Source organism: Neofelis nebulosa, chromosome 4 (genome assembly GCF_028018385.1).
Source record: "Neofelis nebulosa isolate mNeoNeb1 chromosome 4, mNeoNeb1.pri, whole genome shotgun sequence".
NCBI lineage: Eukaryota > Metazoa > Chordata > Mammalia > Carnivora > Felidae > Neofelis > Neofelis nebulosa.
In genome coordinates, this window is record NC_080785.1 from 73,507,023 (window position 1) to 73,520,981 (window position 13,959).

The 13,959-nt window shown below is 38.5% G+C and overlaps 1 protein-coding gene across 2 annotated transcripts in view; it reads left to right on the plus strand.

Moving 5' to 3' along the window:
- CDK6 (cyclin dependent kinase 6) overlaps positions 1-13,959 on the plus strand; it is a 256,008-nt gene that overhangs the window by 22,410 nt on the left and 219,639 nt on the right. Inside the window, exon 2 of one of the 2 annotated variants that reach the window (XM_058725095.1) lies at positions 12,246-12,294. The exons of the other annotated variant lie outside the window; for it this stretch is intronic. Coding sequence (XP_058581078.1) covers positions 12,257-12,294 — 38 coding nt within the window. The 5' untranslated portion in view covers positions 12,246-12,256. The remainder of the gene's footprint in view (positions 1-12,245; positions 12,295-13,959) is intronic. 2 annotated transcript variants of the gene reach the window in all.

A 13,959-nucleotide genomic window follows, 5' to 3' on the forward strand; every position in this document is an offset into this window, starting at 1 on the left:
CACAACGCCCTCATAGATTATTCCAAGGCAGTGGCCTTCCCTTCAGTAAAAATATTTGAGCATGCCACTGATACTCACTGACTTAGAGAAATTATATCCATATACATTTACCTATGTTAAAAAATAACGGTTCTTATAATTAGAAGATATTTTCTTAATATGGTTCCTGAATTACACGTTTGCCACTTTGGAGACCACTGTCTTTTTGGTGACTTTCTCTGTCAATTTCCGCCGTTAACTTGCTTCTATTTATTTTTGGTTATCCAGAAAATCTACTCAACTCTCAATTTTTTGATGATACCTTTCTTTACTTATGGGTTTTCTTTCTTTTACTTCGGTAGTATCTTAAAGACTAGAGGCAGATGTTTGTGATGGGTCTGCCATTTTGAACGGGAAGTCCATCTGATATGTTTCTGAAAATAAATTTTTAAATAATTAAAATATCATTATTTCTTACAGTTTAGTTTGCTTTCCTGAGTGGGAGCAGAAGGATGGAGCTAAACGTAGTGGCCTGAGAATTGCTTATAACCTTCAGGAAGTTTTATTAATGTAGCAGTCTTTACATTTGGATATGTTGAAAGTAGTGTGACTCAAGGAAGGAGCCCGCAGATTTCACCAGGAGCAAACAAAGTTGAAGAACGTGCTCTGGAGACATATGGAGTTCATGTGAGGTAGACTTCTCCTATATTTTTGTGACATTCCTTAATTTTAGCAACAGTCTAATCACATGGAAAAGAGCCATGAATGTAGAGGAAACATTTTCACAATCTCCTAATGGCACCTGGTTGTCTACCATCATTGTTATTTCTAGGTTTTCATATAGCATCCCAACAGCTAGTGTAAACCCATAACAAGCAATAACTAATTTGACATCATTATTGGGAATGTTAGTCAATTGATTTTTCTTAAGAGAAACAAACTGAAAAGATAAGCCCACTATGAATTAATTCTTTGTAGGAATTTCCCATGTCTGATGATTTAAAAGAATAAATTCTGCATGTAAATGAATCATTACAAGCTTAATTGAAGCTTGTTGGATATTCAAGATTACTCACTGTGGTGTGTTTCTGATGGAGACAGGAAGTGAAAAAGCAAAGTATGAGTTTTTTTTTTGTGCATGAAGTCTCAGCCAGTCTTTTAATGTTTCTCATTGAGGCTTTGGTCTCTAGGGTAAATGACTCAAGGTATCTATTGCTGCTTAGCTGTTTTTAAGGGGGAATTTCCCCCCACAGTCCTCCCCTCCCCAAAATAGCTAATTATATACTGGAAGTTTCAGTACATTGTTCACAGTTTGTGAAGTCAGCATATTTCTGGAAGCTCACTGTGAATGTAATTCTTAGCTGTACTGATGCTTTTGTTTCTCCATCTCTGCAGCCAGCACTGTACTGTAAGGACACAATTCTATCGCTATTTTTTCCTTCACATTTGATGTGGTAGTTTGCATACAGCTGCAGAGTAGACAGTTACCTTTGAAAGGAACATTTGGCTGCTCTAATTTGATTAAAGAAAACCACCTCAATCATTTCTAGACTGAGAACGTTTTCATTTTAACTTGGCAGTAGGAGTTGGGAATGTACTCACTGCACTTAGATATGTGGGGGAGCAGTCAGGGAACAAAACCAACTGCTCGAATGGAGAAAGCTTTGGTGCAACTTTTTTTTTTTTTTTTTTTTTTGAGGCAAGCGGTGTTTTATAGGATTGATTTTCTTTCTCTTTCTCTCCCAAATATTCTACAGCCTTGATTTTCACTTCTGTCCCCCTTTCACGTTTGTTTTTTTTTAAATCAGCAATTGCAGTAAACTGATTGTGGCAGGGGTAGGATATTACCCTAATGTGATTTGAAGGACTTTGAGGTCCTCAAAAAATTATTCCATTTTTATATAAAGAGAAAACCCCAAATCATAAATGACTATGAATTGCACATGCTTTCCTGGCCGCTATTGAATGGCTAAAAAAGTTTTTAGAGCATGTGTATACTGACAACGGTTGGGAATTTAGTGGAAACTTGCATGGAAGAAAATTGCTTATTGTTGGAAGCCTGCAGCCCTAGCTCTAGACAATTACCAATTATGTCACATGTGTCTACTTTGCTTCTGAGATACCAGGTCTGATCACACAGCTAGTATGACAGTTGAAAATATATTCTGCTGATTGTGGGTTGACATCAACTTTATACATATGTTACTGTGAATGATTGAGCAGGGGCTTTGTTTGTAGGGTAATCCATGGATGCATTCAGCATGAACCACAGTTCAGCAATGTAGTATATGGTGTTCTTGGGCAAGGTGCTATGTTGGCATCCTAAAAAGTTTGAACGCAAAGTTTTAAATAAAAAGTATGAGGGTATACATGCAGTCTTGGAAATACAACAATGTTATTTTTTTTTAGTTTTTTATATTTATTTTGAGAGAGAGAACATGGGCAGGGGAAGGGCCCAGAGAGAGGGAGAGAGAGAATCCCAAGCAGGCTCTGTGATGTGGGGCTCGAAACCACAAAACTGCGAGATTATGACCTGAGTGGAAGTCAAGACTCCATCACTCAACCAACTGAGCCACCCAAGTGCACCCAACCATGTTATTATTAATTGACCCTTGGATGTTATTGATAACCTTAGAGTTGAGGTCAAATGTGGGCTCACATTCTCATTCTACCATGTGACAGTATGACTTGACCACATTATACTTCTCACCTCTAAGCTTCAGCTTTTTCATTTGTAAAATTAGCACACATATTAAATGATGTTTCTAAATTTAGGTTCCTGTTATGTTTTTGACACTTGGCAAATATTTAGATACCTCACTGCCTCTTCCTCTTCTCCTTGGTATCACTACTCAACTACTTGTAATGTTTTGAGGGAGGGTTTTGTTCATGGAATGTGTGGCTGAACTCAACAAAGTCCCCTTGAAATTCTAATATTATGTGCAGCTCTTATTCTCTTGGACAAAATGATTAAGTCCAGCAGGATTCTATCCAGTCTGCCTAGTTTTCCTATGGGTAATAAGCCCTAGGCAGATATTATATCAGGTACTAGTTAGGATATAAGCACAGAGGACATGAGAATTGTTCAGCAAATGTTAGCTGTTTGGTAGAGTTATGTTGTCATCTTGAGTTCTTTTCCATCTTATGTCATCTTTGGGTGCTAAAATCATTTCCACATTTAATCTCAAGATTTAATGAAGTCGCCTTGGTCTGTTCTTCCTTTTGGGAATTAAGGCCAAGAGGCAGTCTTCCTGTTTTGTTTTCACACACAGTCAGAAGAATATAAATCTCTTCAGTCACATCTGCATTATCTAAGCATACAAGGATGGCAAAGGGACTGAAAAGATGATTGTCCAAAGGCCGCTACTACATCTGGATTTGGCACCCCAAGATTTCTAGTAGGTACAACTTGGTAAATGTACTTGAATCCCTGGCTAGCTCACAATGCTTATTTGTTCCATAACATAACTGAATAATTTATTACAATGAAATAAAATATTACAAACAGTAATGCTTGCTGTTTTTGTTTTTTTCAGTTACCAAAATTTTAATATTAGATGATTTTAAAAATTAATTGCCAGTGATTGAGGAAAAGTTGATTTAAAAAAATTTTTTTTACATTTATTTAGTTTTGAGAGACAGAGAGAGACAGAGGACAAATTGGGGGAGGGGCAGAGAGAGAAGGAGACACAGAATCCGAAGCAGGCTCCAGGCTCTGAACCGTCAGCACAGAGCTTGGTGCGGGGCTCGAACTCACAAACCGTGAGGTCAGGACCTGAGCCGAAGTCGGATGCTTAACCAACTGAGCCACCCAGGCACCCCGTGGAAAAGTTTATTTAATCTGAATAGGTTTTTAGAGACCTGTAGGGATTCTGCAGAGAAATGCTGAGTACTAATTATTGATGTCACTTCAAACTTTCTCTTTCTTCAATAAAGTATTGTGATGTTTCTCATATGTAATTGCCTTTTTAAAAATACACTTTTACATAGCCCAATACTGTTGAACTGTCCGTGTACTACTATTAGTGTTCTGAGATTTTCTTCTTGTGTGGACTCTAATCTGGTGACAACATAAACATTAAAATCCAGCGAAATTATTGAAAGTGTCCAATGAAGTGCATTAGAGCCTGAGACCAGAGTTTGGTTTTTGTGTTGTTTTTAAATAATGAATGTGTCATTCCTTTTTGCATGGCAGTTATCTACTTAGGTGCTATTAATGTAATTATTCTCACAGCTGGGAGGACTTGTTATTCCTATTTTATAGGTAATGAAACAGACACAGAAAATGTAAATGACCAGTTCAAGGTCACCTTGACTCCAGGTGTTATTTCCCCCGTCATAGGGTTTTCTATCTAGTACTGTAAGTATTTTAGTCATGCAAAGATAATTTGGATAGGACTATTTTGATAATGCCTGTTTGGGAATTAAATGCACATAAACTGCATGCTGGCAAAGGCATACTGATTATTTGAGGTGGAAACTGTCTTCTATTACCAGAAACTAGTGGTATAATTGCTTCATTTGGCAGATATTAAGTGTCATATATTTTTTAATTTAATTTAAAAAATTTTAACAATTTGTTTTAATATGTAGAGACTGTGCTCATGGAATTGGGACTGAAATAGAGTTATTTGTTAGGGTTCATACTGGTCCTCAGCTTGGTAGCAGTCCGTTCTCCATTTCCTACGCTGGACCAGTGAGGAAAGGAAGAGTGGCAGGTCAAAGGAAGTACACTCACCTCTGAACCTGGCACCAGAAGTGCTGACGAGGACGTCACTTATGCTCTTGATGACTCAGCACTTCCTGGTTTCTCTTTGTAGCCCTGCTAGGGCTAATAATATCCAATGACCTTAGTCCAAACTGAGGGTTTCAAGGAACCTTTGGTTTCCTCATCATCAAAAATTTGAGGTCAGGAATCATTCTTTTCCTTTCTGTTGCAAATTAATTAATGGTACTAGGTCTCAGCCATTATGTTCTGTGTTGGACCACATGCGTTTTGTTCTTAAGATTAGAAGATCCAAAGCTACTCTGGAGTATAAATAAATATATCCTTACCTTTCAACTCAATGGCAGTCCTGTTATATAATGCATTTGGTCTTTGTGTTGTTTCTGTGCAGTCTAATGGCTGGGGAAAGAGTGGAAGGAAATGAAGTTCAAACTACACTTGCAGTGTATTTGCTTCTTTGATTTTAGGAAAGGCTTAAGGACGACCTAAGAGGCCTAGTGAGGGTGGGTGGGAGGGAAATCGTGGATCTGTTCATGGGGACCCTCATCACCTAACAAATAGTCCAGGACAGGTGGCCTGGCCTGTTCTGTGTGAATGAAACCAAATTGTATTTATTAATTAGTTTTATATTTAGAACTAGCCAAAATTGTTAGACTCAAAACTTGTAAGTATTGAGGCATCTGGAGATGAAACATTTCAGAAAGCCTAGAAAAATTTAGAAAACCTTGGAACTTTTTTACCTGTTTTCCTGGGCTGTTATAACATTAATTACAGGACATGGTTGAGAGTTCATCCATGTAGACAGCCGATTTATTTAAAAATTTATGAAACAGTTTTAAAGTTATTGTATACATTATCCAAATATCAAGTTTCTGTTGAAATATATTTTTATTAAAGACAGTCTTAAAGGTGTAGTTTACAGTGAAGAGATACTTAGAGTAAAAAGAATGCTGTGTTTAAAACACAGATATTTATTATTAAATGTTTCTTTATGTGTTTTTATCTTTATAGAGGCCCCTAAATAGCAAGAACTTCACTGCTTCCAAGTAAGCAAAAGTAAAAATTCCTACAGAAAACATAGCCCTGACCTTTTTGCACATGTAATCCAAACGAAAAGTTAGCTTTGAAGTGGCATTTTGTTACATAATCATACTGAAAATATGCAGTAATATGTATTCCTTTGAATGTCTTTCATTCAGAAACATATTTTTGTTTATTTGACTCTCCTACCAGCTGAAAATGGATTATGTTCTGGTTGTTCATCTAACCACCCAACCTCAAAATACTTGAGAAATTACATGAAGAGCTTCATTCCAAAGCATAACATTTTCAGAGAGATTCAGACCATTTGGAAAGTTGAACATGGAATTTCACTCCATAGATGATTAAAATAAAAAGCAAATAATAGGAGAAAATAAACAGAATTTACAAACCTAGTGTTTGCCAGACAGAACACCTGTCCAATCAGTAGTAAATTATTTTAAAGAGCATTTACTTTCTAGAAGGTACTTAATGTGGATCATTTGTTTCAGAGATGTCTGTATACATTTCTACCAGACTATTTGGTCAGCTCAACATTAGGGAACAGAGCATTCAAAAGCATCACAAATCATTACAAAGAGTATGAAAATTATGACCAGTACAGGCAAAAACAAATGAAAGCCCTTCTTTTCTTGGGTGTTCTCTGAGATGCTGCTATAGAAATCTGAGAATTGATAGCATATGCTTAAGACTTCCAAGTTTCTGGTGCTGCCCACAACAATACAAAAACTGACATTTTGATTCCTTCTGCATTTCTCCTCATCTGATTTAGTGAGCACTCTGTATATTGAGGTATGGCAAGAAATTCTACTTATCACGGAAAAAGAAAAATACCATATGAGATTTCTAATTTTTGTAATTGTTTGACATTTGTAGGGAAGTCTTTTTGTTAACTTGCATAATTGAGGAATCAAGCACTCCAGTTAATAAGGAAACCTAGTTAATAGAAAATTGTCATCTCTTCTGACCATTAAGACCCATTTTCAAAGAATTCAGATATGACAGATACACTTAACACTAAAACTCATAACATAAAAACTCATAATTTAATACTTTAGTGATTATTGAGAAAATATTTCAAGATTTATACCTTACTGTAATCCTTCTGAACTACAGTTATGATGAACACTGACTATTCCTGCTATTTAGAGAATTATAGTTGACAAAATGTTAGCTTGGTTATATGATTTGGCTATCCATGCTAGAGGAGAGAAGGCCTTCAGTCATGTCTTTTAAAGAAACAAAATCTATTGCATTGTGTTTTGGTTAAGTATAAAATTTCGCTCTTTAAATTTAGAGATTATGGAGGGAAAGGTTGAGAGATTGAGATGCTAGTAGTGAAGGGCAGGCAGGGAGTTTAGATCGAGAATAAAGTAATGAAAACTGAGAAGACAAATGTATAAGAAGAAGAACGTTCTGAATGTATAGATGTAAAAAAAGTAGAGAATGACCAAAAAAAATCAGAAGAGACCAAATTAAAGAAATTCTTTCTTAAAGTTTTAAAATATCATGAGGTCAAAATTAGTATGGCAAAGAACTCCTGGTTCTGAGAGAGTAACCCTAGAAAAGACAGAAAGAAAAAAATGAAGTTAAAGGAGAAAATAGAAGAAGAAAAAAGCCCACCTAAAACTGCAAGAGAGTAAGAAAGAATTAAAATGAGTTTGGATCCAAAATTGGTAAAAACTATAACTTCAGTATGGTTTATCTTAAATTGTTCACCTGTTACCCCAAACCTCAACAAACATAGATTTGTTTGTTCTTTTCATGTGAGAAACATAAGGAAAATTCATCTTGTACTCATCAGGTTTTGGTCTTTTTTTTTTTTTTTTTAAATTTTTTTTTTTTTTTTAACGTTTATTTTTTTTTGAGACAGAGAGAGACAGAGCATGAACGGGGGAGGGTCAGAGAGAGGGAGACACAGAATCTGAAACAGGCTCCAGGCTCTGAGCTGTCAGCACAGAGCCCGACGCGGGGCTCGAACTCACGGACCATGAGATCATGACCTGAGCCGAAGTCGGACGCTTAACCGACTGAGCCACCCAGGCGCCCCCAGGTTTTGGTCTTATTGTAGAAGAATGGAGATAAAAAAGTTGGTATACTTGACATGCAAATAAGAGTTTTTGGTCTGTTCCACATTTTTTTTTTAACATTTATTTACTTTTGAGACACAGAGCATGAGCAGGGTAGGGGCAGAGAGAGAGGGAGACACAATCTGGAAGCAAGCTCCAGGCTCCAAGCTGTCAGCACTGAGCCTGACGTGGGGCCCGAACTCATGAATCGCGAGATCATGACCTGAGCTGAAGTTGGATGCTTAACCGACCAAGCCACCCAGGCGCCCCAAGTTCCACATGTTTTAAAGTTACTGTTGGTTTTCATTAATAGCATTACTTTTTTTACATAATTAAAAAAAAATGTTTATTTATTTTTGAGAGAGAGTGCGCATGCCTGTGCATGCAGGGGAAGGGTGGAGAGAGGGAGACAGAGGATCCGAAGCAGACTTCATGATGAAAAGAAAAGAAAGGTGATAGTGGAGAGCTAGGTGCAGGGGTCCAACTCATGAACCTTGAGGTCATGACCTGAGCAGAGTCGGACACTTAACTGTTGGAGACATCCAGGCATGCCATACAACTGTTTACTTTTTTAAAGGAACATTTTATTGCATTTTATTTGGTTTTATTTTATTTTTGTAAAGATTTTATTTTTAAGTAATCTACACCCAATGTGGGGTTCAAACCCACAACCTTGAGATTAAGAGTCATGTGTTCCACTGACTGAGCTAGCTAGGTGCCTCAAAGGGGCATTTTAAACACCCTAGATACATTCTCAAAATACATTGCTAAATTAGGGGGAGTTTGAAAGATGTTTTATATATATTTTGTAAGGAGAAAATCTCCAACTCTCTGGTTTTACTTAATGTTGAGCATTAGAAGTTTCTATAGATAGGAAATTGTAATCATACCTTTCTCAAGAAGATAGTGTTTTTTTAACCTTTTTTTTTTTAGTAAAATATATATAACATAAAAGTTACCATTTTAACCATTTTCAAGTGCACAATTCAGTGGTATTAAATACAGCCACACTGTTGGAGAGCCATCACCACTATCCAACCCCAGAATTTCATTCCTCTCCTCCTTACAAGAAGATAGATTTTTAAATGACATTTTATCACCAGGAGATGAGAACCAGGCAGTAGTTCATGATACGGCCAGCAGGCTTAGTGTTAGTAATGGAAATGATAGAAGCCCACCAAAGCTAGCTCCAGAAAGAGATTTTATCGTAAATGAACAGGGCCCTCATGAGATTCTTTACACATTTGGCTTCTTGGGACAGGGGTTCTGGACTCTGGGAGCCTATAAGAAGTGCCTGTGGTCTGTCTTGCACCAGGGAATTGCCTCTGAGTGTTTGTCCTCACTACTTCCTGTGTGTCTTCACCCAGGGCTTCCTCATAACCTCCATTTCCAAGGGCCCATGGTGGTCATCACAGCACTGGTTCTGTGTGAGGTTTTTGGTGTGGTGCCCCACACCAGCATGCAAACACTGGTTCTTAGTTCATATTTCAGAGAATCTGAGGCATGGTGTGGGGGAAGAAAGTCCCAGTCTAGGAAAGACTGGATTTTTGCCCTGGTTTCAGATGGTGAAGAAAATTAATTGACATTTGATTCTTTGTTGTTCTAGCTAAGGTCTGAGTCTTGAAGAAGCAAAAACCGTGTTTGTCCTGAAAACGCAGCTTTAGGATAATTCTTAAATCATTTTGAGGTTTAAGTGTTTCAAAGCCATATATATATGTGATACCCGAACAGGTTTAAAATTGTATGCCAACACTTAACAGTAGTTTTTAGTCATAGAAAGTTGGAGGAGTTTCACCTTGAGAACACTGAAGATGTTCATGAAGAGTAGGTAGCATGGATGAGCATAATCAGTTCCTAGCCACAGTGATGTCTGGAGCTTACTCATTTTGGTGGAAAAGTCATGCTCTTCAGATTGAAAAGTTGGAACATCATTACAGAAAACGAATTTTTATTTTAAACCAATTGAACAGAAATGCTGCTTGGCTTCATGATGGCTAGAAGACACCTTAAGTATAATTAACTCACGAGCTAATGCCTAGAAGTGGCAACATGGTATTATGCCAGTGGGGCAGGCAGCTTCACGAATCCGCTTCCAACACAGGTCTGGCCATGCCACTCTGTGTGTGCCTACTTTGGGGGCACTGGTTATTTGACCAGTTTTCTTCCACTGGGGCTCCAAGAACCCTTGAGTCAAGAGAAAGGGCCATATGTTTTTTCAAGTTAAAGAAATCATAGACTTGCAGTTATTCCTACTCGTTTGTTTTGTCTTTGAACAGGAGTTATTTATACGAGCACTGCTTGACCAGTATTTGTCTTCCAAGATCACATTATAGCAGTGGTCATCAACTGGTAGCGGTTTTACCTCTCAGGGGATATTTGGCAATCTCTTTGTCATAGCTGGGGAAGGATGTTGCTACTGGCATCCAATAAGTGAATGTCATGGATGAATATCCTACAGGGCACAGGACAGCTCCCTACTGCAAAGAAAATGCAAAATGTTGATAGTGCTGAGGTTCAGAAGGCCTGCATTACAGGAAGGCACCGTTAACATCAATTCGTAAGAAGCAAAAAACAATAAAAGTCTGTGTTATAAATTGATCCATAGATAGGTCCAAAACTATCTAGCGTTAATAGGTTTAACATTTAGGGCACCTGGGTGGCTCAATCAATTGAGTGTCCAACTCTTTTTTTTTTTTTTAATGTTTATTTATTTGAGGGGGTGGGGTGCACAGAATCCAAAACAGGCTTTAGGCTCTGAACTGTCAGCACAGAACCCGACACGGGCTCAAACTCCCCAACCATGAGATCATGACCTGAGCCAAATTTGGACGTCCAACCAACTGAGCCACCCAGGGGCCCCTGAGTGTCCACCTCTTGATTTTGGCTCAGGTCGTGATTCCAGGGTTGTGAGATTGAGCCCTGATCTCCACACTGAGCGTGGAGCCTCCTTAAGATTCTCTTTCTCAGAGAAGGAGAGACAAACCAAGAAAGAGAATCTTAATTATAGAGGGGTGAGGTATGTGGGGGGCTCTTAAACAAGTGACGGGGGTTAAGGAGTACAGTTGGGATGAGCACTGAGTGATGTTGGAGTTGTTGTATCACTGTATTGTATACTTGAACCAATGTAACACTGTATGTTAACTAACTGGAATTAAAATAAAAACTTAAAAAAAAAAAGATTCTGTCTCCTCCCCCCTAAAATAAAAAATAATAATAATAATTAAAAATAAAAATACATTTAACATTCATATCATCAGCTCTCTGATGTTCGTATTTCCCTTACCATCAATGGATGAGAAGAGGAAAACCCAGAGGAGGGATAAGTTTTTTCCTTAATTTAATTGGGAGCAAGATGAGATGGCTGAGGTAGATGGAGCTAAAGTCAACTGGAAAATTTAATATTTCCTTAAGAGTGTGGCTTAGGACTGCAACCCATGATGAAGGTCAAGAGGTAAAAGGTTGTTACATTTTTTTCTAATTGAATTTTCGTTAGTTTTATTTTATCCTTACCGGGAAATCAAGGGTTTTTAAAAAAGGACCAAGGAAGCAGGATGGCTCAGTGACCCCTTCTTCCAAGAGTATATATTTATCCTCAAGTGAAGAAAGCCCAAGGAAGTTCAGACAACTGACACCTTCAATTAGAGCCCTTTCCAGATTATGGATGCGTTGCCTCATGTCTATTCTTTATTGTCTTAACATATATCACAGTGGCTGGTATATCAGGTTTTACAGTTTTCCTTCTAATGCCTCCGTTTATAAACTGTCCTTAATCCATATGAGGGGATTAAATAAAATAACCAGTGGAGACGAACTTTTTTTTTTTTTTTTAATGTTTATTTTTGAGAGAGAGAGCGCAAAAGAGAAACAGAGCGCAAGTGGAGGAGAGGCAGAGTGGAGGAAGACGCAGAATTGGAAGCAGCCTCCAGGCTCTGAGCTATTAGCACAGAGCCCAGTGCGGGGCACGAACCCACCAACTGTGAGCTCATGAGCTGAGCCGAAGTCAGACGTTTTACCGACTGAGCCACCCAGGTGCCCCAAGACGAACTCTTAAGATTCATTAAAGTGGGTGATTCTGAAGTCTATGAATATGGTAGATGGCATAGATAGGCAGAGGCTTCATTTGTTTTTCTAGTCCTCTAGACTTGACCCTCGAAGGTTAATTTCCCTTCTACTTGAGGTGGTCTGATATTAACCAAGTCCAACAGGCTTTTCCTTCAAAATGTCCTTGGTGCCCATTTCTTTCTCTTCTTTGTCATTGTTATTATGCTAGGGTTCTGTCAACATAGAGCTATATGGTTTAACTTTTTTCTCTCTTGTGTTAACCATCTTTCAGTTTATATCCTGACCTCTTCCCATATCACTCTGTACTCAAAATGCCCTTTAATTTCTACCAACCACATCAAATCTGGATTTTTCTGCCTGTCTTTCAGAGCCCTGCATAATGTGGATCTGTTCTACATGTTCATGCTCCACCATCTTGTGAGTGAACTCTGCCTTGCTTGGCCCTCAGACAGAGCCTCATTGCTATCCCCGGCAAGCCTTGCCCATGCGGCTCCCTGTATGGTCTGCCTTCTCCTCTCTTTACCTATTTGATATGCACCCATCTTCAAAGGTTAGGCTCTGATCTTATCAGCTCCATAAGAGTATTTCTGGAAACGTGAGTGCTTCCATTGATCATTTCTCCTCTGAGAAGTTTGTTTCCCGTGGTTTAACTCTGTGTTCTATCTTGTCCTACAGTATGGGTGGTTATTTCACGTGGTCATGTCTTCTTTCCTCAGCTGTAATAAAAGATCTTTGTGAATAGAGCTCATGACTTTTTAATTTTTTTTAAACGTTTATTTATTTTTGAGACAGAGAGAGACAGCATGAACGGGGGAGGGGCAGAGAGAGAGGGAGACACAGAATTGGAAGCAGGCTCCAGGCTCTGAGCCATCAGCCCAGAGCCCGACGCGGGCCTCGAACTCACGGACCGCGAGATTGTGACCTGAGCTGAAGTCGGACGCCCAACCGACTGAGCCACCCAGGCGCCACTAGAGCTCACGACTTTTATTTGTCTTCAGTGGTTAGCATACTGCTGACCATACTGCAAGTGCTTAGTAAATGCTCTTATTTGGTGGATTGTGTGAGATACTCTGTTTCTTTAAATATTATATCGAAATAATATGCACAGAGACAGTAATAACAATTATGGGTATGAGAAAGCCTGAAAAGATTAATTACTACCCATCATCCTAACATGGGATTACATGGGAAAGGTATGTCTTAAAAATAGTATCAGAACATATATGGAGTGAACACCCCTCCCTCAATAGCAGTTTTTCAACTGAGGAAGATTTTGTCTTCGGGACATTTGGCAATGTCTGCAGATCTTTTTTGGTTGACAGTTGGAGGGATGCTGCTGGTATTTAGTGGGCAGAGGCCAAAAATGCAGCTAAACACCCTAAATGCACAGGGCAGCCTCCCACAACAAAGAGTTGTTTGGCCTCAAGGGTGAATATTCCCCTGGTTGAAACACCCCCACTCATAACGCTGTGTGGACACCACCATCAACATCCTTCACCACCTAAAGGGATGAGAGCAAGCAAAAAGCAGTGCATATTTTTATATGGAGGAAATTATTATATATTATAAACTCCTAAACAGTGGGAACTGCAGCCTTGTACATAAACCAGAACGGCAGGACAGTTTAAAAAAACGTGTGATAGCTGCTTAGGTAATAAACGGGCACTTCATGTCTTTGGCCTTGCCTTTGGGAGGAGAGGACAGTAAACAGAATTCTCTTAAGGCTAACCACATCTATCCCACAATTTCAGAAAATGAGAGGCATCTGCTAACCTGAAAGATATATTCGAATATTAAGTCACGTTTTTAATAAGCTGGGATTCCTCCAAAAGGTTTGATAGTATATTAGAACATGAAAGCATACATTCTTCTGCTTTTTCAAAAATTTTAAAAGCTTCCCTGAAGAATACTTGATAATTTTTAAGGTATAGGAGTAATATGCTTTTCCTCCTGAAATTAATTTTGGGAGGTACTTTTGCTGCATCAGTGGTAGAATGGTACAGTGGGAAGGACAGTTCACAGAAAGATCCTAAGCAGGTCACCTTAACTGTTACCTACCTCATTTTCTTCATTGTCAAAAAG